The following is a 27,823-nucleotide window of genomic DNA, read 5'->3' as shown; positions in this document are numbered from 1 at the left end:
TTCACCTGCCGTTATTGCGCACACATGTCAGCTGTACAAAACAGCTGACATGTCGCGACTTTGATGTGGGCTCACTGCCGGAGCCCACATCAAGGGGGGAGACACGACATGCGCAGTACATGTACGGCGCATGTCGTGAAAGGGTTAAATGACTGAGGCAAAGTCAGCCGAAAAGCAACAGAATTCACGATGGCCACAATCCTATAAGGGCCAATAAACATAGGGGCCAATTTCCACGAGGAAACTCTCAGCTTAATATTTTTCGAGGACAACCAAACCCAATCACCCACACTCAGGTCCGGACCTTCCATACGTCTCCGATCAGCCGCATTCTTATATCTGGAACCCATTGTCAGGACTCTGAACATTTTTTACCTTTTGTGCATTACTGCCCTCTTCCAAGATGGCGTCTTTGGTCTCATGTGCACTGTGTCTTCCTGCTATAAAACTCCACCCCAGCCTTCAGTCTGTGCTAGAGTATTCTGCCTTGCATCCAGCTCCTGACCTCTGATTACTCCCTGGCTATACACCTGCTCCTGTGAACCTGTGTGGTTATCCTGCTACTCTGCTCTGAGTTCCTGCTGCATACACAAGTTTCCAGTAATCCTCCTTCATCTGCTGCTCGTGTTTACTTTATCTGCATTTGCTGGACATGTAAGCTGCTGCTGCTTTGCTATAACCTGAGACCATTAACCAGGCCTCCCTGGTTGAGCTAAGATATTATTTGAACTGCCTATAAGCATATCTATCTGTGTCTGGACTAAGACAAGGATTTATTCTTGTCAAGTATCCTCAAGAATAACTGTGCTTCATAGACTTTCTGCTTGATTGCATTTTTCTCTGAAGACTGCTAAGCTGCGTTTATTATTTGCACCAAGTGTTGTGGACTTGAGTTTCTCTCTGCACCTGTTTGAATCACTGTGTGATAATATAGACTTTACCACTTATAAAACTGTGTCCCGTAGTTGTCTTGTTCCACGCAAAGAGTCTCCTGAGTTATCCCCTATAATTATTACACCCATCCTCTTTAATTTATCTCTGAAACCTCTCAGTCGCGGTGGCCCCGTGACACCACATCTCAGTACCAATGCTTTCTGGCTGATGTTTTGGTCACTTTTGAATGTTGGTTGTGCTTTCACACTCATGGTAGCATGAGACGGACTCTGCAACTCACACAAGTGGCTCAGGTAGTGCAGCTTATCCAGGATGGCACATCAATACGAGCTGTGGCAAGAAGGTTTTCTGTGTCTGTTAGCGTAGTGTCCAGAGGTTGGAGGCACTACCAGGAGACAGGCCAGTACACCAGGAGATGTGGAGGGGGCCATAGGAGGGCAACAACCCAGCAGCAGGACTGCTACTTCCGCCTTTGTGCAAGGGGGAACAGGAGGAGCACTGCCAGAGCCCTGCAAAATGACCTCCAGCAGGCCACAAATGTGCATGTGTCTGCACAAATGGTTAGAAATCAACTCCATGAGGATGGTCTGAGTGCCTGACATCCACAGATGGGGTTGTGCTCACAGCCCAACACCATGCAGGACGCTTGGCATTTGCCACAGAACACCAGGATTGGCAAATTCGCCACTGGCTCCCTGTGCTCTTCACGGATGAAAGCAGGTTCACACTGAGCACATGTGACAGATGTGACAGTCTGGACATGCCGTGGAGAGCAATCTGCTGCCTGCAACATTCTTCAGCATGACCGGTTTGGCAGTGAGTCAGTAATGGTGTGGGGTCGCATTTCTTTGGAGGGCTGCACAGCTCTCCATGTGCTCACCAGAGGTAGCCTGACTGCCATTAGGTGCTGAGATGAGATCCGCAGACCCCTTGTGAGACCATATGCTGGTGCAGTTGGCCCTGGGTTCCTCCTAATGCAGGACAATGCCAGACTTCATGTGGCTGTTGTGTGTCAGCAGTTCCTTCAAGATGAAGGCATTGAAGCTCTGGACTGGCCCACCCATTCCCCAGACCTGAATCTGATTGAGCACATCTGGGACATCATGTCTCGCTCCATTCACCAACGTCACATTGCACTACAGACTGTCCAGGAGTTGGCGGATGCTTTAGTCCAGGTCTGGGAGTAGATCCCTAAGGAGACCATCCGCTGCCTCATCAGGAGCATGTCCAGGCGTTGTACAGTAGGGAGGTCATACAGGCACGTGGAGGCCACACACAATACTGAGCACCTTTTCCTTGTCATGAGGCATTTCCACTGAAGTTGGATCAGCCTGTAATTTGATTTTCCACTTTGATTTTGAGTATCATTCCAAATCCAGACCTCCATGGGATATTCATTTTGATTTACATTGATAATTGTTTTGTTTTATTGTTCTGAACACATTCCACTATGCAATGAATGAAAAATTGCAACTGGAATATTTCATTCAGAGATATTTAGGATATGGTATTTTAGTGTTCCCTTTATTTTTTGAGCAGTGTATTTGCATGCACAGAACAATCCTGGACCTCATCAGAGCCAGAAGTACCGGCATAGCGTGAAGAGGTCTGGGATTTTAGCACTCAAGAACAGGACCTTGAACATTGAGGAGAGGAGGGGCCAGAAAGGTGAGTGGTAAAGTGAGTATATGTATTTTTTAATTTTTTAATTTTGATGTTCTTTTATGGTGTATAGCAAGATGTGGGCCATCCACCATTTAGCTGAATCCGCAAGGAAATGTATTACAAAAAATCCACATTGTGGCAAATGTGGATTTTTAAAAAATATCAAACAAATTCTCTCATCTCTTAATGCTATGTCTTGACCCCATAATGTTAGTCAGTAACTACAAAAAAAACCTATATAGTTATCATATACTCTTTCTACTGTTCTTCTAGTCGTCTAAAACAGTGCCTGGAGAGTGTCATTGTTGCCACTACATTTTGCCCAATTAGGCATTATACAAAGAAACAGTGACACCAGTCATGGAAAATAAATTCTATTTAGCCTAATTTTTATCAGGTTTCATTGCTTGGATTAAAGTATGGCAAGCACTGTAGGTATTTTTGTTACCTACATCATGAAAACATTTCAAAAGTAAAATAGATGCATAAAGAAACGTTTTACTTCTCTTACCTAGAGTTTTGGGGATGTTGCTATATTGTGCCTTTATTATGTTACTTTGTGAATCAGGAGAGTTGCTAATTGTGCCATTAAGAAATGCAATGCCAAAGTCAAGGTCATTGATGGTTCCAACTAGGGTTCCTCTAATGAACTGAGCTCCACCTAAAGAAAGGAAGATAATAAAAAAGATAAAAATATAGTGCAAGAAAAGTCTGATTAAATATTTAAGAGGAAGGAAGAAAAATAGGCCGCTACTACATAGTCCAGTGTCAGGTGCTGCAAGGTTTTGCACTTTAGTAAGATAATTTTAAAACTATAGAAAAGTGCACTGTTTAAAATATCATTAAAATCTAGTTACAGTGCCTACAAGTAGTATTCAACCCCCTGCAGATTTAGCAGGTTTACACAATTGGAATTAACTTGGCATTGTGACATTTGGACTGTAGATCAGCCTGGAAGTGTGAAATGCATTGCAGCAAAAAAGAATGTTATTTCTTTGTTTATTTTTTTTTTAAATTGGGAAAAGTTTTTTCAGAGGGTCATTTATTATTCAACCCCTCAACCCACCAGAATTCTGTTTGGTTCCCCTAAAGTATTAAGAAGTAGTTCAGGCACAAATAACAATGAGCTTCACATGTTTGGATTAATTATCTTTTTCCAGCCTTTTCTGACTATTTAAGACCCTTCCCAAACTTGTGAACAGCACTCATACATGGTCAACATGGGAAAGACAAAGGAGCATTCCAAGGCCATCAGAGACAAGATCGTGGAGGGTCACAAGGCTGACAAGGGGTACAAAACCCTTTCCAAGGAGTTGGGCCTACCTGTCTCCACTGTTGGGAGCATCATCCGGAAGTGGAAGGCTTATGGAACTAATGTTAGCCTTCCACGGCCTGGACAGCCTTTGAAAGTTTCCTCCCGTGCCGAGGCCATGCTTGTCCGAAGAGTCAAGGCTAACCCAAGGACAACAAGGAAGGAGCTCCGGGAAGATCTCATGGCAGTGGGGACATTGGTTTCAGTCAATACCATAAGTAACGTACTCCACCGCAATGGTCTCCGTTCCAGACGAGCCCATAAGGTACCTTTACTTTCAAAGCGTCATGTCAATGCTCGTCTACAGTTTGCTCATGATCACTTGGAGGACTCTGAGACTGACTGGTTCAAGGTTCTCTGGTCTGATGAGACCAAGATCGAGATCTTTGGTGCCAACCACACACGTGACGTTTGGAGACTGGATGGCACTGCATACGACCCCAAGAATACCATCCCTACAGTCAAGCATGGTGGTGGCAGCATCATTCTGTGGGGCTGTTTCTCAGCCAAGGGGCCTGGCCATCTGGTCCGCATCCATGGGAAGATGGATAGCATGGCCTACCTGGAGATTTTGGCCAAGAACCTCCGCTCCTCCATCAAGGATCTTAAGATGGGTCGTCATTTCATCTTCCAACAAGACAACGACCCAAAGCACACAGCCAAGAAAACCAAGGCCTGGTTCAAGAGGCAAAAAATCAAGGTGTTGCAGTGGCCTAGTCAGTCTCCTGACCTTAACCCAATTGAAAACTTGTGGAAGGAGCTCAAGATTAAAGTCCACATGAGACACCCAAAGAACCTAGATAACTTGGAGAAGATCTGCATGGAGGAGTGGGCCAAGATAACTCCAGAGACCTGTGCCGGCCTGATCAGGTCTTATAAAAGACGATTATTAGCTGTAATTGCAAACAAAGGTTATTCCACAAAATATTAAACCTAGGGGTTGAATAATAATTGACCCACACTTTTATGTTTAAAATTTATAAAAATTTAACTGAGCAACAAAACTTTTTGGTTTGTAAGATTTATGCATCTGTTAATAAATCCTGCTCTTGTTTGAAGTTTGAAGGCTCTAACTTATTTGCATCTTATTAAACCTGCTAAATCTGCAGGGGGTTGAATACTACTTGTAGGCACTGTATATGGACTGTTTCAACTATTTTGTAGGCATGCTCTGTGATTTCTGCGAAGATCATTGTGTGTGTGTGTAGGCGGTAAGAGCTGTTTCCATCACCTATTGTGAATGGAGCTATCCTGTGTTACCCCTATATAACTGTTCATTCTGTAGTGCCTTGAAAAATTATTCATACCGTATGAAATTTTTAATTTTTTTTCATGTTACACCCACAAACCTAAATATATTTTATTGGGATTGTATGTGATATACCAACACAAAGTAACAAGTATCTGTAAAATGTAAAGGAATTTATACATGGCTTTCTAGTTATTTTAGAAATATAAATCTGACAATTGTGACGTGCATTTGTATTTTGTCCACCTGAGTCAATACTTTGTAGGACCACCTTTGCTACAATTACTGCTGCAAGTCTTTGGGGGTCTCTACCAGCTTTGCACAGCGAGAGGCTGAAACTTTTGCCCATTCTTCTTTACAAACTAGCTCTTGCTCAGTGAGATTGGATGGAGGTACCTGTGACCAGCAATTTTCAAGTATTTCCAAAGATTCTCAATGGAATTTAGATTTGGACTATGCGTTCACACACATCAATATGCTTTGATCTAAACACTATTGTAGCTCTGGCTCTGGTACGTTTAGGGTCGATATCCTGCTGGAAGATGGATCTATGCCCCGGTCTCAAGTCTTTTGCAGCCTCTAACAGGTTTTCCTCCATGATTGCTCTGTATTTAGCTCCATCCATCTTCTTCTCATTTCTAACTAGCTTCCCTGTCCTTGCTGAAAAGCATCCCCACAGCAGGATGCTGCAAACAACATGTTTGAGAGTGGGGATGGTGTTTCCAGGGTGAGGTGCAGTTAGTTTTCCACCACACGTAGCATTTTACATTTAGCCCTAAAAGTTCTATTTTGGTCTCCCCTGATCGGACACTTTCTTCCATATGCTAGTTATGTCCTTCACGTGGTTTTTGGCAAACTGCAAACAGGACTTATTATGGCTTGCTTTCAAAGATGTCTGTTTTCTTGTCACTCTTGTATAAAGGCCAGATTTGTGGAATAATTGACTCAGTTCTCAGGTGGACAGATTCTACCACCTGAGCTGTGGATATCCACGGGCCTCTTGACTGTTTCTCTAATTAGTGCTCTCCTTGCTTGAGATGTCAGTTTAGGTAGAAGGCCATGTCTTGGTAGGATTTCAGTTGTGCCATACTCCTTCCGTTTTTGGATGATGGCTTTAACAGTGCTTCATGAGATGTTCAGATCTTGGGGTATTTTTATAACCGAACTCTGCTTTAGGGTACCGTCTCACAGTGGCACTTTGGTCGCTACGACGGCACGATCCGTGATGTTCCAGCGATATACTTACGATCTCGCTGTGTCTGACACGCTACTGCGATCAGGGACCCCGCTGAGAATTGTATGTCGTAGCAGATCGTTTGAGACTTTCTTTCGTCGTCAGATCACCCGCTGTCATCGTGGATCATCGTGTGTGACGCCGATCCAGCGATGTGTTCACTTGTAACCAGGGTAAATATACGATGCTGAAGTCGTTCCCCTGATCGTTGGTCGCTGGAGAGAGCTGTCTGTGTGACAGCTCCCCAGCGACCACACAACGACTTACCAACGATCACGGCCAGGTCGTATCGCTGGTCGTGATCGTTGGTAAGTCTTTTAGTGTAACGGTACCCTTATTCTTCTCCACAAGTTTATCACTTACCGGTCTGTTGTTTTCCTTGGTTTTCATAATGCTGTTTGATCCCTAATGTTCTAAAACAAACCTCTGAGTCTTTCGTAGAGCAGCTGTAATTATACTGACAATAAATTACACACAAGTGAACTCAAGATACTAATTATGTGACTTCTGTAGGCAATTGGTCAAACTACAATTTAGTTAGGAGTGTCAGACTACAGGGGGGCTGAATACAAATGCACATCACAAATTTCAGATTTATATTTTTTAAATAATTAGGAAACCATGTATCATTTCCTCTACACTTCACACATACTTGCTATTTTGTGTTGTATATCACATAAAATCCCAATAAAATACATTTAAGATTGTGGGTGCAACTATGACTCTAGTCACTAATCATGGACAGACCGTGTGGCAGAAGAGTCAGACGTCACAGGGTCAATACCAAAAGAGTACGAAGATAGCCAAGGGAAAAGACAAAGATGTAAGTCAAGTCATAGTCCAGGGTCAAAAACAAAAGATAGCGGCTCAAAAGCCAAAGGACAAAGGGATAGTCACAACATGGTACAAAGGGTCAGGCAGCAGAAAATCAGAACTCAGAGCAAAAGAATCAGGCTAACACTCACCAAGGAGCACAAACTACTGTAGGTCTGGCAGGGATCAAGGGCAGACAGATTAGTTAAGTAGCTGGGCAATCACCAGAACACTGAACACCTGGAGAAAGTATGGCACCTCCCAGTCACAGATTGAACAGCAGAGCTAGCTGTCAATCAAGGCACCGACAGTTCAGCAATTCCATCACAGGACTGGACAGCCAAGCTGACAATCAAGACACAAACAACTCAGCAAGACAGTTTCCATAGATCAGAATAGTAATCACTCACTGAGAGGAGGAATCGTGACAGTAACATGAAAACAATTGGAGAAGTTCATGGGGTATGAATACTTTTTCAAGGCACTGTAACCCTGCCTGTGATGATAATGGAAAACAGAAGTGTCAACCGGTTTTGGAGCTCCATATGAAAATTGCAAAATGTCAAAGAAAATTCTGTATTATCATCATAAGTTTAAATAAACATAGAACCTTTGTTTAAACAAAGCATCATTTTCTAGTTTCACATTTTCTTTAAAAGGTAATTCTAAGAGTATGTTCACATTTGCTATTTTGCTTTCCATATGCAAAATCTACAGCGTGTAACATTAGAAGCAAAGTTAGTGACATACTGTAGTGACAACTCTTATCCAAAAATGGTAAAAATATTTCTACCTTGAAACTGATTTTTGGTGATTGCCCTGATATATGCGGGGGTCTCACCTTATAGCTGTAAGTACAGACACATGATACTTTATAGAGACTATGCACCTTTATTAGATCTTGTTTTTTATCTTAATGTGATCTATTGATGAAAATCGACCATAGATAGCGGAAGCTTCTTTGAATATAGAGGCACTTGCACTTTACGTACTGTACATTTTTACATAGCTCTGAAGTGAGCAATTGATTTTCATCTCTAGTCACAATTATACCTTGTCCTGTGTCAACTAACACTATAATCTTAATCAGTGGCTGTGCTGCAGTCCATCAATGGTTATATAACCCCCTGACTTCCCCTGTATACCCCCCAAAACCTTTTGAAGTTCTTACTCGCTATATGTTAATCCTAGTGGTCCACGTTTCTGCAGTCTCCATCCCACCTCCCAGCTTCTCTATCCCTCCTCTCAGCTGCTGATAGCTGTGCTCCTGCTGTAATTGATGTGGATGATGCCTTCTAAATCATCCACATAGCCTGGCAAAATCTTGCGCATGTGACTATGCTCAACCCTATTATGGACAGAGCCAAAAACATAAGTGCGCATGAGCCATTATGATTTAGGCTCTGCCCGCATATTGCACCTGTCACACTGGCACTGGCACCTGTCCACACTGCCAAAAGTACCAATACCTGGTTTAAAAACAACAGTATTACTGTGCTTCATTGGCCAGCAGACTCACCTGACCTTAACCCCATAGAGAATATGTGGGGTGTTGTCAAGAGGAAGATGATAGACACCAGATCCAACAATACAGATGAGCTGAATGCTGCTGTCTAAGCAACCTGGGCTTCCATATCACCTCAGCAGTGCCACAGGCTGATTGCCTCCATGCATTGATGCAGTAATTGATGCCAAAGGAGCTCCAACCAAGTATTGAGTGCATTTACTGAACATACATTTCCGTAGGCCAACATTTCGGATTTTAAAATCATTTTTTCAAGCTGGTGTTAAAACGTATTCTAATTTACTGAGATAATGACTTTTGGGTTTTCATTGGCTGTAAGCCATAATCATCAGCATTAACAGAAATAAACACTTGAAATAGATCACTCTGTTTGTAATGACTATCTAATGTATGAGTTTCACTTTTTGTATTGAAGAACTAAAATAAATTAACTTTTTGGTGATATTCTAATTTTGTGAGATGCACCTGTATGTGCCTTCTTGCCCTGAGATTTAGCATCTTCGGTAGTGATCTTTGACTGTTATTTTGGAGTTTATGTATCTACCTTATTGACAAAGTGTGAAAATAGATTTTTCGCTAGGACATCAACCTTTACATGCTGATTTTGCAGTTGATTTGAAGCAAACTTTGTGATGCATATTGTCCATCACGTCTGGACATATGCAAGCTTCCACACAAAGAAGCTTCAATCCTGAAGCACTTTGTACTTTGAAATTCACTATTGCTAGTACAGAATTTCTAACTATGCATTTATTACACAATACAGCTGTAATGTCTGACATGCCATGAATATTACCATAAAAATGTCATATTTAAAAGCTTTTTAAAATTAATGTAGCCACATACAGTGGCATGTAAAAGTTTGGGCACTCCTGGTTAAAGTGACTGTTATTATGAGCAGTTAAGCAAGTAGAAGATGAAATAATCTCTAAAAGGCCTAAAGTTAAAGATGACACATTTCTTTTGTATTTTAGGCAAAAAAATATATAGTCGTGTTTTGCATTTTAAAAATTACAAAAAGTAAAATGGGCCGATGCAAAAGATTTGTCACCCTGCATGGTCAGTACCTAGTACCATAGTCACAGCCCATTTTTGAGCAGGGATACAAAATTATGCATCTAGGATAACACTTTTTGCCACAAGACAACATATTGTCCTACAGATATTTTTGAAGGTGATTCTGGTTCTTACTAACTCTATCGATTTTATTCATTTGCTACCCTCCTACACATCTCACTCTGAAAAATATTATCACCCAACAACCCTACTATCATTGTCGTATGATTTTCCACTTTTTGACATTAGATATACCAGCTTGTCACTGTGGGCAATTGTCTTATTACATGTATATGGCTATGCATCATAAAGTTTCTTGGTTATTTTACCCTAGGGTCTAAGTTATGGCTTTTCAGGGACAATAGGGGCAGCTGTCGAGGAGCGGGAGTGCCAACATCGGTCTCCCTAGGGTACCAACCTCTGCTTATAGGCAGGCAACAGTGGAGGGTTTTACGCAGGGCAATGTCAGCTGTTAGTATACTGTAGCCAACTAGCATTATTGACTAGCTGCTTATCACTACCAGCTGCTCCCCACATTTCTGTTTATGGTCCCACTTAGATAATGGTTCTGGCTATTTACTATATTTTCTTGGAAGCATTAGCAGTATATCACTATTAGATTCGCTGTCCAGAAAACTAATTCTATTTGTTTACTCTTTACCTAGCTCTGTGTATACTCACATGTCCCTTTTGATTTCCAGGGTTATCTAGGTTCAACCGCGACAGCCGCCGAGGAGTGGGGGTGCCACTATCGAACCCCCCTTGGGTGCCAAACTCCGCTGGCAGGCAGGCAACAGAATAGGTATTAGGATAGGGTGTGGGTAGCAATTCCCTATATTCACTTGTATACCCCAATATTATATTTATTATTTTTTTGTATGTACATCTGTCATTGGATGTGATCCATCCTTTTAATGCATATCTAATAAATATCATTTTTAGGTCAGTTTTTTACATGCAATTAAAACGTGTAGAGTATAAATGTCTGATCTTTGTGGACACAAATAGAAGAATTTTAAAATGCATCATACGCATGTACTGGTAAGTTAATGGTCATACCTTGGCAAGCTTGAACATTACATTTCAGAAGCTGGGTGGAGTCCCCAGGGCATGTGCGAACACTGTTAGATTCCATGGGATGCTTACACAAGCGAGTCCGAATCTGTTGGCCACCACCACATGTAGAAGAGCATTTACTCCAGGCTTCCCATGGACTCCAATTACCATCAACTATAAGGGAAATTAGAATGTACAGCATTCAGAGTTCTCTACAAAATTGGGCTAATATAAATGCAGAATAATGAATTTCATTAGAGTAAGACAGCATTTCAGGAAGCTGTGTTTTAGGCATTTAAAGGGGTTATCAAATACTTTAATGTTGATGACCTATCCTTAGAATAGGTCATCAATATCAGTTCCCCCACAGGATAGACCCCCGCCAACCAGGTGTTATCAGCTACAGTAGTGGCAGATGTAAGTGTAAGCTAAGGGATTTACCTCTATTTATATACTCAGTTAGCTTTTGCAGCTCCTCCTTGACATTTATTACGAACTATTATACCCAAGTCCTTCCACTTGCATTCCATACAACGAATATGCAGCCATTATATTACTATGGCCTCGATACATTATGTTCCATTCTGTACTTGCCAAGGCATCTGTACAGATTGTACCAATGTGCTGCATAAATGTGTTTATTAAAGTCTCTTATATTTTCAAGTAGCCACAAAAATGGAAAAACTGGTGAACATCCAAGTAATTAAAGAGCTACTCACGGGTGGAGATATCGCTTTATTTGTGCAGTTAACGCATCGTGCCACTTGGATTAAAGCTTTTATTCTAGTGTAATCACAGTAATCCTCGTGCTAATGTCTAAGGCTAAGCCCATTTCCAAATTTACATACAGCTCTGTCAAAAATTAAGAGACCACCACATCAAAACCCTGTCATGGGCAGCCCAATCTCCAGACCTGAACCCCACTGAAAACCTCTGCAATGTAATCAAGAGGATGATGGATAGTCACAAGCCATCAAACAAAGAAGAACTGCTTACATTTTTGCGCCAGAAACAGTGTGAAAGACTGGTGGAAAGCATGCCAAGACGCATGAAAGCTGTGATTAAAAATGGTTATTCCACAAAATATTGATTTCTGAACTCTTCCTGAGTTAAAACATTAGTATTGTTGTTTCTAAATGATCATAAACTTGTTTTTTTGCATTATTTGAGGTCTGGAAGCACTGTTTTTTTTTTTTTATTTTGACCATTTCTCCTTTTCAGAAAAAAAATACAAAATTTATTGCTTGGAATTTCGGAGACATGTTGTCAGAAGTTTATAGAATAAATGAACAATTTAGATTTTACTCAAAAATATACCTATAAAGAGAAAAATCAGACAAACTGAACATTTTGCAGTGGTCTCTTAATTTTTGCCAGAGCTGTATTTCTTACTAATATTGTAAATAATAAAAAATTTACAATCAATTGAGGAAGGTCAAAGCTTTGAACATTTCCATAGATAAAGCAATATGGAAAATCATGGATTATAGTAAGATATCTGAATATCAAGCACAATATGGTACATACATTTATATCTGTGAGATTTCTTAAAGGACTTTCGCTCTTATTAAATAATGAAGGCTGCAGTGTATCAGAGCCTGTTATATGTTGTGCTGCATTATGGAGATATTGGGAACAACCCCTTAGCTTATTAAACTTTTGCATTTGTTTTTACACTTTTGTGAAGAGCCATCATTTTTTTTTTCACTATTTCCATTGATAAAAATGTATGAGGGCTAGTTTTTTGTGGGATGAGTAGTAGTTGTGACATCATTCATTTTACCATTTAGTGCATTAGAAAATATGAAAAAAAAAATCCAAGGACATTAAAATAATGAAAAAAAATGTAATTCTACTATTGTCTTTTTGATTTAATTTTTACAGCGATAATTGTGCAGTAACAATGACATGCAAGGTGATTTTTCAGGTAGTTGTGATCACAGCAATACCAAATGTAAAGGTTATTTTTGTCTTTTTGCAGCCTAAAGAGGACCTTTCACCAAATGTTTCATGCTCAGGTAGACACCGATGTAATAGTGACTGCAGAGCAGAGTAAAAAATTTTTTGGTTAATTTCGACTCTCTGGTGGAGATATTAGCAAACAAAGTATTTGGCTCCTAATGAGTTACTTATTTCGTCCAAGTGGCTGTTATCAGGTATCTGTCAATGGGGACCTGTACTTCTTCCTGTATTATTTGCTATCTGATAAAACCCTTTTCTGCTTAAAAGTTACTCACTAGGTGCCAAATATTTTGATTGCTAATATCTCTACAATCCGTTTCATTATGCTCTGCAGCCACTATTACATTATGTGTCCAGTTTAATGTGAACAATTTGGTGACAGGTAGTGATGAGCGAGTGTACTCGTTGCTCAGGCTTTCCCAAGCACGCTCGGGTGACCTCCGAGTATTTATGACTGCTCGGAGATTTAGTTTTCATCGCGGCAGCTGAATGATTTACAGCTACTAGCCAGGCTGAGTACATGGGGTTGCCTGGTTGCAAGGGAATGCCACATGTAATCAAGCAGGCTCGTAGCTGTAAATCATTCAGCTGCCGCGATGAAAACTAAATCTCCGGGCAGTCATAAATACTCGGAGGTCACCCGAGCGTGCTCGGGAAATCCTGAGCAAGGAGTACACTCGCTCATCACTAGTGACAGGTCCTCTTTAATGATTGTCATCTCTTTTGACGCAGCTAGTATGCTATTGTGATACACGTGGGGACCACTCCCATCAGGAAGCTTTCTTTTTTTATGCTTCCCTGTTTCTATTTGGCTGCACTGCTGTCTTACTTGTAGATTATACCTTGCATCTCCTTGCTATAAGTAATTGTTTGGATCTATTATTTTTTTAGTAGTTATTTCTCATCTACATTTATTCTATTTTTCTTATGTATTATTGTATTTGATTTTCTCGTATTTGCATTTATTATTTACTCATTCAGTCTGCATTTTATTTAGATATTATCCAGCCAATGGGACATAAATATCTCGTTCATTTTTGCCCGGTGTTCTTTTGTTTCTGGATCATTATATACGCCCCACGTCTGTTACTTATACAGTTGTGCTCAAAGGTTTACATGCCAGAATTTTTGCTTTCTTGGCCTTTTTTCATAGAATATGAATGATAACACCAAAACTTTTTCTCCATTCATGGTTAGTGGTTGGGTGAAGCCATTTATTGTTAAACTACTGTGTATTCTCTGTTTAAATCATAATGACAACCCAAAACATCCAAATGACCCTGATCAAAAGTTCACATACCCTGGTGATTTTGGCCTGAAAACATGCACAGATGTTGACACAAATGGGTTTGAATGGCTACTAAAAGTAACATCCTCACATGTGACCTGTTTGCTTGTAATCAGTGTGTGTGCATAAAAGCTGAGTGAGTTTCTGGGATACAGACAGACTCTTGCATCTTTCATCCAGCCACTGATATTTCTGGATGGTGAGTCATGGGGAAAGCAAAAGAACTGTCAACGGATTTATGGAAAAAGGTAGTTGAACTGTATAAAACAGGAAAGGGATACAAAAAGATATTCAAGGAATTGATCATGCCAGTCAGCAGCGTTCAAACTGTGATTAACAAACGTAAAATCAGAGGCTCTGTAAAAACAAAACTACGGTCAGGTAGACCAACAAAAATTTTGTCCACAACTGCCAGGAAAATTGTTTGGGATGCAAAGAAAAAGCCACAAATAACAGCAGTTGAAATACTGGACTCTCTGAAAACTAGCATTGTGGCTGTTTCAAGATCCACAATAAGGGGGCACATGAAGAAAAATGGGCTCAGGGTCAAGTCTCCAGAAGAAAGCCATTACTGCGCAAATGCCACAAAGTATCTTGCCTATAATGCGCAAAGCAGCACACAGACAAGCCTCAAAACTTCTGGAACAAGGTAATTTGGAGTGATGAGACCAACATTGAAATTTTTGGCCACAACCATAAATGTTACATTTGGAGAGCGGTCAACAAGGCATATGATGAAAGGAACACCATTCCTACCATAAAGCAAGGAGGTGAATCGCTGATGTTTTGGGGATGTGTGAGCTATAAAGGCACAGGAAACTTGGTCAAAGTTGAAGGAAAGATGAATGCAGCATGCTGTCAGCAAATACTGGAGGCAAATTTGCACTCATCAGCCTGGAAGCTGTGCATGGGACATACTTGAGCGTTCCAACATGACAATGACCCAAAACACAAGGCCAATTCCACCTGTCATTGTCTACAGCAGAACAAAGTGAAGTTTCTGGAGTGGCCATCTTAGTCTCCTGACCTCGATATCATTGAGCCACTCTGGGGAGATCTCAAGTGTGCAGTTCATGCTAGACAGCCCAGGAATTTACAGGAACTGGAGGCTATTTGCCAAGACGAGTGAGCAGCTTTGCCATCTGAGAAAATAAAGAACCTCATCCACAACTACCACAAAAGACTTCAAGCTGTCATTGATGTTAGAGGGGGCAATACACGGTATTAAGAAATGGGGTATGTGAACTTTAGATCAGGGTCATTTGGAAGTTTTGGGTTGTCATTATGATGCAAAAAGAGAAAACACAGTAGTTTGACAATAAATGGCTTCACCCAACCACTAGCCATGAGTGGTGAAAAAGTTTTGGTGTTTTCATTTATATTCTCTGAAAATAGGCCAAGAAGGCAAAAATTCAGCTGGGGTATGTAAATTTTTGAGCACAACTGTATATTTTAAATTGTTTGTCAGTTTTGCATTGTTACTCAATTAAATGTGTTGTCCGGTTTAAAATGATAAGTCTGCAGTCACACCGAGTGATTGCAGACTTATGAATTCCCCCAGTGCACACAATACTGTATAAGATATGGGATTTGCCATTTTTTTATATATTGGACTGAATCCTTCCTTCCTAATGCATTAAATCTAGGGTTCTTGTGTCAAAGCAACCTTAGTGGGAAACATCTGAAGGAAATAACATCACACACACCCAGAGGAACCAATATCACTGGTGTTTATGGAAGAGACAAAACACCTTGATCGGTGCAACCTTGACACACACTACCTGACTCACTCCATAGCAATATGTATCCATCATGGAGCATTAAGGGGTTCATTGTCCTTCAAGTATGTTTTCTAATTTACCATAACTTAGCACATACGATAACATACCTTCACTTTACGAAAACTGAGGAGCACAATACTCACTGGGACACTTGACTGTGTTACATTTGTGTATCTCTGTGTCAGCACCAGTGCAGCCTCTTCCACTGTTTGAGGGAGCTGGGTCATCACAAGCTCGATATCTCCTCATCTGTCCACCATTGCAGGTACGAGTACATGCTCCCCAAGAGCTCCATGAGCCCCAGTTTCCATGAACTACAATGAAAAGCTAAAGCTTAGCATATGTATAAAACAGAAATAATTATTGCTGTATTGCTTATTGTCAATGGTTAACCCAGTGTTAGCTTCCATTGTAATCTCGTCTGATGATATGTTAAAAACTGATGAAACATGACCTCCACAAATCATCGTCAGTCTAAGGTTCACTGCACAGTATGAAAACTGCAAAATGACAATTTATTTAAAATATATTGTAAAGTTAAAAAAAAAAAACAATTTTAGTACCAATAATCAGTTATTATGTAAATATACAGTACCTTCTCTCTCATAATAACATTTTTTCTAGGGTTCACAAAGCTAGTGGAAATAGCATTTTTTGTGTGGGTAAAATACATTTTTTCTCATACAAAGATAATACTTTAGGTAGTCACTGGATGAGCTTTGTAGTCATAGTGTTCGCAATGTTTGTAGAATCAATTAGCTTAAATGAAAGTGAGAAAACTGAAAATAGAAGCTTACCTGGACATAAATCACTGTTGCAAAGTTCATTTTCATACTCCATCCCTTCACATTTGTGACCACCATATTGCGGGGCTGGATTGGAACATTCTCTAAACCTTTGTCGAAGTCCCCCACCACATGATAAACTGCAGGACGTCCAGCTTCCCCAGGCTGACCACTTTCCATCCACTAAACAAAACAGTATCATACAGTCATTATAAGCATCATTGCTATGTGAATAAGTTCTCATTCACAACTCAGAATGTGAACGGTTTATTGTCAATCTCTGTTGTCAATTTCCTACTTAACGTCTGCATATTCTAAACTTGTCAACTGTATTCTTGTTAGAATAAAATGATTATGCCACAATTAAATATTACATATTGTTTTCAGTATGTTTAGGCAAAAAAATCAAGTTGGAAAAATGCTCCTGTATGTAGATACTGTTCTTACATATTTGCTATAATGCTCCATTTTTGTGATCCTTTTTCAGGATTTCCACCTACTGTGTTCAGAGTCTGATGAGAAGAAATGTACTGCAATTATGCAACAAAATTAAACAAATGACCTCAGCTGAAATAAATGGCCAACACTCATGTGATCACCAGGAGAGAGAGAAAGTTTGGCATTGCCAGTGCTTCTAGACACTATTTCCACAGAACCGACAGTTTCTAACAGTCATAGACGTGACCTGATGACGCTATACTGAAATTAACGCAGTGATGTCAAAAGACAATGCTGCAGATTTAGGACCTGCACCACCATCTGTCTTTTAGCAGTTGGTTAAGGGAAAGGATAATACATTAGTGACTGTACCTGGACAATGTCTGTCAGAGCATATCTGAGTCTGCACATCTTGACCTTCACAAGATGATCCATCAAATGATGGAGGCGGATTATTACACACTCTTACACGTCTGTGAGTTCCTTTCCCACATGTTTTGCTGCACGCTCCCCAGGCTTGCCACGAACTCCATATACCGTTAACTAAAATAAAGGCAAAGTAAGTGACATGTGATCTTCATATGCCGCATTAGCTAGTTATAAGAGTCATAGTAACAATTAAAAAAACTGGACTCAAGACATGTGTAAATATGTTACTTAGTTGAATAACTGATCTGGATTTGGTGACCTTAAATTAAGTTGAATTTTTATATTGTAACAACCAATTGATTCTCTAAGAATCTTTTTATATTAAACTAGAAATATTGATATGATACAAAGAGGTATTATATATAAAGGGGTTTCGTAAAAAATACTTAAAGAATAACTATAATTTTCAAGTAACTTTTAAAGTGTAACCACCATTTAAATTTTTAATTCCATAAATCAATAGTAAACGTGAGAATAAAAAACTAGTAGAATGAATAAAGAAAGACTAGCTGTTAGGGCTAGCGGAACGCACCGAGAAAATATAGAGGTTTTATTATAATTGATGCGTTCACAGCCCGGGGTCCACCGTGTAGGAGAACCTGCTGTTAGCAAACGGCGGAACTATATGGCGGTATGAGCTAACCCTGTTACTTCACAGAGTAGCCGAAACTCAAAGCACTGCGCCTTGTTTGACTTAACAGTGGCACAGGCTAACTACTCAACTGAGAGAAGTCAGTGGTCATGCATGCACACAAACTCCTCGCTGGAGGTGCCAGCATTCTAGGGGCTTATTTCATCCGGGTCCCTGAATATATTCACACAAAATCTCCTCGCCGGAGGTGCCAGCATTCTAGGGGCTTATTTCAGCCGGGTCTCTGAACACAAACTCACATGACCACACTGGCGCAAAGCACATAACACAGAACAATACTAGCGCCGTGCGGCCATGCGAGCCTTAAATAGTTGCAGCACGTACAGGACCTTCCTAGAAGGACCAATGAGAGGCTGCCACAGAGCGTGAGCACCTACAGGACCTTCCTGAAGGACCAATGGACTTAGCTGCAGTATCTAATCATGTGACCCTCGATCTCCACTGAGAGATCTTACTTTGGGCATGCTCAGAACGAGAAAAGCAGGACTTAGTCCCAGAAGCGTCTGCTCGCCGCTGCCCAGCACTGACTTCCATGGCAGAAGCAGGAAAAGCAGCAGTAACTCTTTGTACAGAGTCAGACTGAGCGAGACGCTGGGACTGATGTCTCTGTTGAGCAGGCTCCACTGCGGCAGGAGAAGAATGGGAGACTGCAGCGGAGATGGCCTGAGATTCCCCCTGTGCAGAGGCGGGAACTTGACCCCTAACACTAGCAGTCTTGGAAAGACAATATAACTTGGCTTTTGTTACTATGTATGGTAAGTAATAATGCCAAGCAAATACATAATAATAATAATCTTTATTTTTATATAGCGCTAACATATTCTGCATTGCTTTACAGTTTTGTACACATTATCATCACTGTCCCCAATGGGGCTCACAATCTAAATTCCCTATCAGTATGTCTTTGGAATGTGGGAGGAAACCGGAGAACCCTGAGGAAACCCACTCAAAAAAGGGGAGAACATACAAACTCCTTTCAGATGTTGTCCAAGGTGGGATTAGAACCCAGGACTCCAGCGCTGCAAGGCTGCAGTGCTATCCACTGAGCCCCCGTGCTGCCCAATACATGAAACATACATAATTTTTTTGAGAAGCACTGGGGGATCCTGTACAAAGATTGATATTTCATGAGGGTTCTAAATAATACTCCAAGCATAGATTACAGAAGAGTTAAAATGATTAAAGAAATCCTAGCCCCCTCCTACCAAACCTTAAGAAAAAGAAATTTAGCAATGATATTAAAGGGAATCTGTCACCCCCTGGGGCGTTTTTAACCTATTGACATGGGCATACAGGTAAGGCTACGTTCACATTTGCGGTGTGCGCCGCAGCGTCGGGCGCCGCAGCGTCGCCGCATGCGTCATGTGCCCCTATATTTAACATGGGGGCGCATGGACATGCGTCGCACTTGCGTTTTGCGCCGCATGCGTCCCTGCGGCGCCCGCGTCTGGGCGCAGAGGACGCAGCAAGTTGCATTTTTGCTGCGTCAAAAATCAATGAAAAAAAGGACGCATGCAGCGCAAAATGCAGCGTTGTGCATGCGTTTTGCTGCGTTTTTGTTTGCGTTGTGCGTTGCGGCGCCGACGCAGCGGCGCACAACGCAAATGTGAACGTAGCCTTATACAATGGTGAAAACAGTCATACCTGTGTAAGCAGGTTGTGGGATGCAGTGATGGACAGGAGGCAGATCAAGGGTTAACAGGTTTTAATAAACAAGGTCTTACTCCTCGCAGGGAGATAGAGAAAACGTGAGGTAAAATGTAGGCAGAATAGGGAAAACGTGAGGTAAAATGTAGGCAGAAGAGGGAAAACTTGAGGTAAAATGTAGGCAGAATATGGAATTCAGGGGTTTGGTTGGGAAAAAAATCAACGCAGGTAAAACAAAGAAAGTCGTTCTCAATAAAGTCACATATGTATCAGGCGTCTTCCTGACAGGAATGGTTCTGGAGAAGATAATGGCGCCAACAGCCGATGACGCAACGTGGATCTGGTGTGGTCCTGAAGAAAGCGATGATCCGTTCCCAGCTGGCAACTTTAAGAAATGTCCCATGGAGTCCGCAGTAAAGAGACTCCGGTGGCCGGCAACGTATATGCCAAAGTACTGTCAGAATTAGGCGAGGCTCAATGAATATGCTCCGGGATTCAGGAAACAGCAGTATCCGGTCACAGTCTCTGTCAGGTGGCCCACGCGCAGCACTGACTGTTGCAGAGCGATTGGCACCTCGATGCCAGGGTGCCGACCTGCACACGACCGGGCTGCTCATCAGAGTCTCTGCAGTCCTTTTCCCTCACAGCCGAGCGCGCCTCCACTGCTAACCGCCCTGAAGAAGGAGCTCTCACTCTCCTCAGCCGCTCGCTGCACCTTCCCGCCCACTCTGTCTGTTCTCACACGCTGCGCTTACCCTGGTAACGCTTAACCACGCCCCCAGTCAGCCCGTACAAAGATAGTACTGATTCCCTAAACTTTCCCCCTGACAGCAGAGGATGCAGCCTCATTAGTTCCGGCCCCGATACGCAGGTACCCGCAGTGCGGTCATCCCCCTTACACTTGTATGACTAATATCAGCAGTATTCCTGTGGAGAAATCCTCTTTTATTCTGATATAGTAATGATTTCTTCCAGGCTCTGGGGTTTGCTGTGCTGTGCGGTCTTCATTATTGTACCAGCCCCCTGTGATATGTAGTGGTGGCCCTGGAATCCCGCAATTACACATCACTTTTCCGGCCTTCTAAAGTCTTTGCTCTTTTGTGCAGGTGCTGGCGAGTCACTGCTACTTCTGCTCCAGTGACCGCTAGCATGCATGGTGATAAGGTGCTTTTACCACTTCCCACTTAGTGACTCGCCGGTGCCTGCACAGAGGAAGCCAATGACAATAAAAGGGGGAAAAGTGATGTGCAATCGCTCTATTGCGGGTCACAGGTGTGGGATTCCAGTGCGACCACTACATTCCACAGGGCTAGACTACACTTGCGTTGAGAGAGACTGCACCCAACTAATTGGACTTTGCATATCGCATACTTGGAGTCACATGACAATTATTGACGGTGGCAGAAAATCCTCACAGTGTGTTGTGCGCGCAATGTGAGGACTCACAAGCCTGCATTCACAGGCTTGTACTTTTAGACCAGACAACCATTTTAACTCAACACTGTTAATCCTGTTGATTCACCTCAACTGTCTACAGAGGAGAGGTTCACCTGGATGAGGAAAAGGGAATAGAGATCATTCTCCCCTGGAGTAAGTGTTGTGCAAACTCCCCACCACTTAGAATATGGATCTGTGTTGCCCTGTGGCTCCCAATTTTGCTTTGCAGATGACAGAGTGACAAACACCTGGTGTTCGGGCAGCCGAACCCAAACTGTAACACAGACTAACTGATGCCCAAACAGTAGGTGTTCAGTATGACCCCCGAACTTTACTGTTCAGGTTTACCCATCTCTAGTCCTGACATGTGTTGGACTGGAGTAAGTCAAACACTGGAGGAAAAGGAAGTTGTTATTTTTCATAGTAGATTAAGATTTTAGGAGGAAGGTTTGAGAAGAACAAGTGGCTAATAGATGAAGAAACATTTTATCAGAGAATTCTATCACAAATAGTGTTGAGCGATACCGTCCGATACTTGAAAGTATCGGTATCGGAAAGTATCGGCCGATACCGGCAAAATATCGGATCCAATCCGATACCGATACCCGATACCAATACAAGTCAATGGGACTCAAGTATCGGACGGTATCCCTGATGGTTCCCAGGGTCTGAAGGAGAGGAAACTCTCCTTCAGGCCCTGGGAACCATATAAATGTGTAAAAGAAAGAATTAAAATAAAAAATATTGCTATACTCACCTGTCCGACGCAGCCGGGACTTCAGCAAGGGAACCGGCAGCGTTGTTTGTTTAAAAATCGCGCTATTACTTGGTTACGTGAATTCCCGGCTTGTGATTGGTCAGGTCGGCCATGTTGCCGGGACGCGGACCAATCACAGCAAGCCGTGACGAAATTACGTCACGGCTTGCTGTGATTGGTCCGCGTCCCGGCAATATGGCCGCCCTGACCAATCACAAGCCGGGACGTCACGGGAGGCTGGACACGCGCTCATTTTAAAATGGGCGCGTGTCCAGCCTCCCGTGACGTCACGGCTTGTGATTGGTTGCGCCGCGATCAACCAATCACAAGCCGGGAGGCTGGACGCGCTCATTTTGAAATGGGCGCGTGTCCAGCCTCCCGTGACGTCACGGCTTGTGATTGGTTGCGCCGCGATCAACCAATCACAAGCCGGGAGGCTGGACGCGCTCATTTTGAAATGGGCGCGTGTCCAGCCTCCCGGCTTGTGATTGGTTGACCGCGACGCAACCAATCACAAGCCGTGACGTCACGGGAGGCTGGACACGCGCCCTTTTTAAAATGAGCGCGTTTCCAGCCTCCCGTGACGTCACGGCTTGTGATTGGTTAATGGCGGCCATGTTGCCGGGACGCGGACCAATCACAGCAAGCCGTGACGTATTTTCGTCACGGCTTGCTGTGATTGGTCCGCGGCCCGGCAACATGGCCGCCCTGACCAATCACAAGCCGGGACTTCGCGTAACCATGTAAAAGCGGGAATTTTAAACAAACAACGCTGCCGGTTCCTGCGCTGAGGTCCCGGCTGCGTCGGACAGGTGAGTATAGCGATATTTTTTATTTTAATTCTCTATTTTACACATTTTAACATTAATGTTGTTCCGATACCCGATACCCGATACCACAAGAGTATCGGAATCCCGGTATCGGAATTCCGATACAGCAAGTATCGGCCGATACCCGATACTTGCAGCATCGGAATGCTCAACACTAATCACAAAGCTTTTTCTATTCACATGTATTACTGGTTTATGCAAATTAGCTGAAGGTACAATTTCCTTTTAAAATGTACAAACTCTACTGCTCTAAGGCTGACATCACACTAGCAGTATTTGGTCAGTATTTTACATCAGTATTTGTAAGCCAAAACCAGGAGTGGGTGATAAATGCAGAAGTGGTGCATGTGTTTCTATTATACTTTTCCTCTAATTGTTCCACTCCTGGTTTTGACTTACAAATACTGATGTAAAATACTGACCAAGTACTGCTAGTGTGACGGCAGCCTAACAATGTTGAATTTGTGTTATTTCCATTCCACCCTGCTTTCCAGAAGGCTTTTCTTTTTTCCCCAGCAGTCCCAAAAGTGGTCCATGTGAATCCTTTGTCTGTAGACATGTAGCAAAGTATACACTTTGTTGTAAAAAAGGGAACAAACCAGCACTTGACTCCAATGACAATCTATGCCGCGGTGAAGAGTTGACAGGAACATAAATATGTATTAGTTATTTTACCCAGATGGGTAGCAGACGATCATTGACTGTAACCTCATAGCCCCTAGCAGCAGTGTACATGCTCAGCCCTTCCTGACACACAGTCTGTGTTACCCATGTGAATGTAATAGAGAAGGCCGGGGAGGTACACTTGTAATGTATTTTCCCTAATAAGACAGAATAAAAGCATGCTCAGACATCAGGGTCAGAAACAAAAGGTGGACATGTTCAAGGGAACCAAATGATGAAAAAGGGGGCTGTTATAGTAAAGTGGTAGGACAGTATCTCCCAAATGATCCATAATTTGAATACATAGTACTTTGCTAACTTTCATTACTTAGCATGTAAACTGAGTTACTCTATATGCATCTTTGTAGAAATACGCATTTAGCTTTCCCTGTTTCAGAATAATGAAAGGTTAAGAAGATTTTTCTTCATGAGATATGTTTCCAAAAATACACACCTGGACAAGGTTCAGTGTTACATACTATAGTATCAACAGCTTTCCCCAAACATGACTTTCCCCCTCCTTGGCCTGGAGGAACATGGCAGCTCCTTGTTCTTGTTTTTTTGCCATTTCCACATGTTTTTGAACACTCTTCCCACGGACTCCAGTCTGACCAACTTCCATCCACTATACAACAGGAGAAATGTATTATGTCAAAGGTTCGATAAAGGACAAAACTGAACATTCACTTGTCTTACTGTAATATAACTAATATTCTCTAAAGTTGTGGCAGTATGTGTACAACTTCATGGTACTATATAATTTTGCACAAACACACACGCACACACACATATGTATACTATATAAAGACAGATATATGAATTCAAAAGGCATAGGGGATTGTGACTTCTGCTATACTAAAGCATTGCATTACAAGTGATCAGACGATTGCAGCTTGAAGTCCCCTAACAAGATTAACAAATGAAGTAAAAATGAGAAAAAAAAGTTAAAAAAATATGAAAAAAACACACAAAAGTTAAAGTCATTCCCTTTTTGCCCTATTAAAAGCAATTAAAAGTAATGCAATAAAAAGCACACATATTTGTTATTGCAGGGTTAGTAAAAGTCTGATATATCAAAATATTATATAAATTATTCCAATCAGTAAAGGGGGTGATGAGAAAAAAAATCAAAAAGCCAGAAATACGTGTTTTTTTTCCTTTTGCAACACTGCAATAAAATGCAATAAGAGGAGATCAAAAGATCGTATCTACCCCAAATAGTATCGATAAAAATGTCAGCAGTGCAAAAAATAAACACTCACTCAACCCCATATTCCAAAAAACGAAAACGTTACAGGTCTTGAAAAAGTTACTACCTACTGTACCTGCCTGTTCCGCCCGGCTCCGATCTCTGCTGACTCACAGCGATCACATACCGCTCCTGCTGGCAATTCTGCAGCTTCCATTGACAGAGCATTTCAGACTCTCTGCTCTGTAAACTTGGCATGACTACCAATGTCATGCTGTTTAACAGTATGGCTCCCCACTGCCTATCTGCAGGTAGCCAGCTGTCAATCAGCATGATGGTGGCAAGCATGCCCCATTGACAGAGCAGACCAGCAGTGTAAGAGCTGCTCTGATGTGGAGAGCAGAATTTCTGGCAGGAGAAGTCAGTGGGTGCTCTGAGCCGGGAATAGAAGTGCCTGTTAGTTTTTAGGCCCATAGTAAAACAATAAACAAAAAATGTTCCAAATAACCTCTTTAAGGATTAATATTTTGCCTGTGACTCTATGACTTATACACATTTGCCTTTAGTGGTGAGCTGATGTTTTCTTGATTCACTATGTACATGTCTGATCATTTTACATTAAGTACAGAAACCGAGTAATCAAAAATACCTGGGCAAAGTTTATTTTGACAGACTCTGGTCTCTGACTCTTCTCCTTGGCAGGACAGGCCACCATTTGCTGGGGCAGGGTTGTCACACAGTCGTATGCGTTTTTGAACTCCTTGGCCACAGGTTACACTGCATGATTGCCATGGCAGCCAATCTGAAAACCCACCATGCACTGGAAAACAGTTAATTGTGTAAAGTTATGTTTGCAGAAATGCTGCTATATTTCTTTCAGCACAAGAATGATTGAAAATATCAATATTTTTTAAATATTATCTGCTTTTAAATTATGAATCAGAATTTATTGGCAAATTGTCTTGAATATCAGTTCACTTTGCTTAACAGGAGATGTCAATTAATGATGTCCATTGGTTAAAATAGGACATACAGTACAGACCAAAAGTTTGGACACACCTTCTCATTTAAAGATTTTTCTGTATTTTCAGGACTATGAAGCTTGTACATTCACATTGAAGGCATCAAAACTATAAATTAGCACATGTGGAATTATATACTTAACAAAAAAGTGTGAAACAACTGAAATTATGTCTTATATTCTAGGTTCTTCAAAGTAGCCACCTTTTGCTTTGATGACTCCTTTGCACACTTTTTTGTTAAGTATATAATTCCACATGTGTTAATTCATAGTTTTGATGTCTTCAGTGTGAATTTACAATTTTCATAGTCATGAAAATACAGAAAAATCTTTAAACGAGAAGGTGTGTCTTTACTGTATATATCGGCAAAGTTTGATATAATGGACAACCCCTTTTAAAACTGTTATTTGATTTCAAATTGCTACCCAAAAAGTTAGAAAATGTTTCATATTACCTTCTACAGTAAAGGAAGCTTTGGCGACTACAGATCCCATGACATTTGTTGCTGTGCATTCATACATAGAGGTATCCTCCTTGCGAGCTGCAACAATTTGTAGAGAACCATTTGATAATATGGTGAATCGAATGTCACCAGATATAGGATGTGTCACACGGGCCCAAACAATGTCAGGTTTAGGTTCACCTTCTGCTTGACAATTCAGAAGCACTGTCAAACCTGCATGCACAGTAGTATCTATAGGAGGAATTGTTATAACGGGAGGCTCTGTAGATGTACAAAAAGGGACACAACATTAAGTATTATACAGTTCTCGACATTTTTACTTTTTAATTAAATATTACTAGCTGAAATGTTCTTCTTTCAATTCTGTTTAGATATATTTTGATTTCAAAACTACAATTTTTCAGCCCTTCATCAATGAATATTCAAAATTCTTTAACATCCTAACCTAAATAAAAATAGGGTTCCATACCTCGTTAGCCACTTGAAAAAAAAGTTTTGTTGCTTCATGAAAGAGAAACAAAAAAATAATTTTGCAGATCTTTTAATGACTAACAAAAATAAAATACATTATGTTCAAAAAGAAAGATTTCAAAACAACTTAGCATGCCTTCACAACGTTGTCTCTAAAGCTTGCTTCTTGACATTATTTCTTATATTTTTATTAGTTCTTTAAAGGGTATCAGATTTTAAATATTATAATTTTTTTTCGCTGACTGAGAATAATAAAGCTTTTAACAACCAATCCAAAATCCTTAATAGACCTTTCATGAAACCATATCAATGATATATCTATTCCTAAAAGATGTCATTTTCACTTTAGATTGAGAATATTGGAAAGTTTGTGGCCATGGTAAACTATACACCTATAATGTTACCTACCGATGTAACCGAGATAGTACAAATTTGAAGGAAATTTACAAATCCAAATTTACCAAAGATCTGTCACAACATTGTTATAAATAATAAAGTACCGTATATACTCGAGTGTAAGCCGACCCAAGTATAAGCCGAGACCCCTAATTTTGCCACAAAAAACTGGGAAAACGTAATGACTTGAGCATAAGCCTAGGGTGGAAAATGCAGCAGCTACTGGTAAATGTCAAAAATAAAAATAGATACCAATAAAAGTAAAATTAATTGAGATATCAGTAGTTTAAGTGTTTTTGAATATCCATATTGAATCAGGAGCCCCATATAATGATCCATACAGTTCATGATGGGTCCCATAAGATGCTCCATATTAAAATATGCCCCATATAATGCTGCACAAATGTTATGGCCCCATAAGATGCTCCATTGGCACATTTGCCCCGTATAATGCTCCACAAATGCTGATTATGGCTCCATAAGATGCTCCATAGAGATAATTGCCCCATATAATGCTGCACATGGCCCCATAAGATGCTCCATAGAGATATTTGCCCCACATAATGCTGCACATGGCCCCATAAAATGCTCCATACAGATATTTGCCCCATATAATGCTGCACATGGCCCCATACAGATATTTGCCCCATACAATGCTGCACATGGCCCCATAAGATGCTCCATACAGATATTTGCCCCATATAATGCTGCACATGGCCCCATAAGATGCTCCATACAGACATTTGCCCCACTGTCATGTTCCCAATGGCAGGGAATTAAATACATAACACGGGCAAAAACAGGACGAG

General features: G+C 41.2%; 1 protein-coding gene across 1 annotated transcript in view; it reads right to left on the bottom strand.

Annotated features, from left to right (window-relative positions):
- The window catches only part of HMCN1 (hemicentin 1), a 768,245-nt gene that overhangs the window by 140,643 nt on the left and 599,779 nt on the right, over window positions 1-27,823 (bottom strand). Inside the window, exons 87-94 of the mRNA XM_077275842.1 lie at window positions 26,139-26,408; window positions 25,312-25,482; window positions 23,928-24,098; window positions 17,431-17,601; window positions 16,633-16,803; window positions 15,979-16,149; window positions 10,808-10,978; window positions 3,071-3,220 (exon numbers count right to left, since the gene is read on the bottom strand). Coding sequence (XP_077131957.1) covers window positions 3,071-3,220; window positions 10,808-10,978; window positions 15,979-16,149; window positions 16,633-16,803; window positions 17,431-17,601; window positions 23,928-24,098; window positions 25,312-25,482; window positions 26,139-26,408 — 1,446 coding nt within the window. The remainder of the gene's footprint in view (window positions 1-3,070; window positions 3,221-10,807; window positions 10,979-15,978; window positions 16,150-16,632; window positions 16,804-17,430; window positions 17,602-23,927; window positions 24,099-25,311; window positions 25,483-26,138; window positions 26,409-27,823) is intronic.

Source organism: Ranitomeya variabilis, chromosome 8 (genome assembly GCF_051348905.1).
Source record: "Ranitomeya variabilis isolate aRanVar5 chromosome 8, aRanVar5.hap1, whole genome shotgun sequence".
NCBI lineage: Eukaryota > Metazoa > Chordata > Amphibia > Anura > Dendrobatidae > Ranitomeya > Ranitomeya variabilis.
The sequence above is the reverse complement of the archived record's forward strand: the minus strand, read 5'-3'. Positions and strand labels throughout refer to the sequence as shown.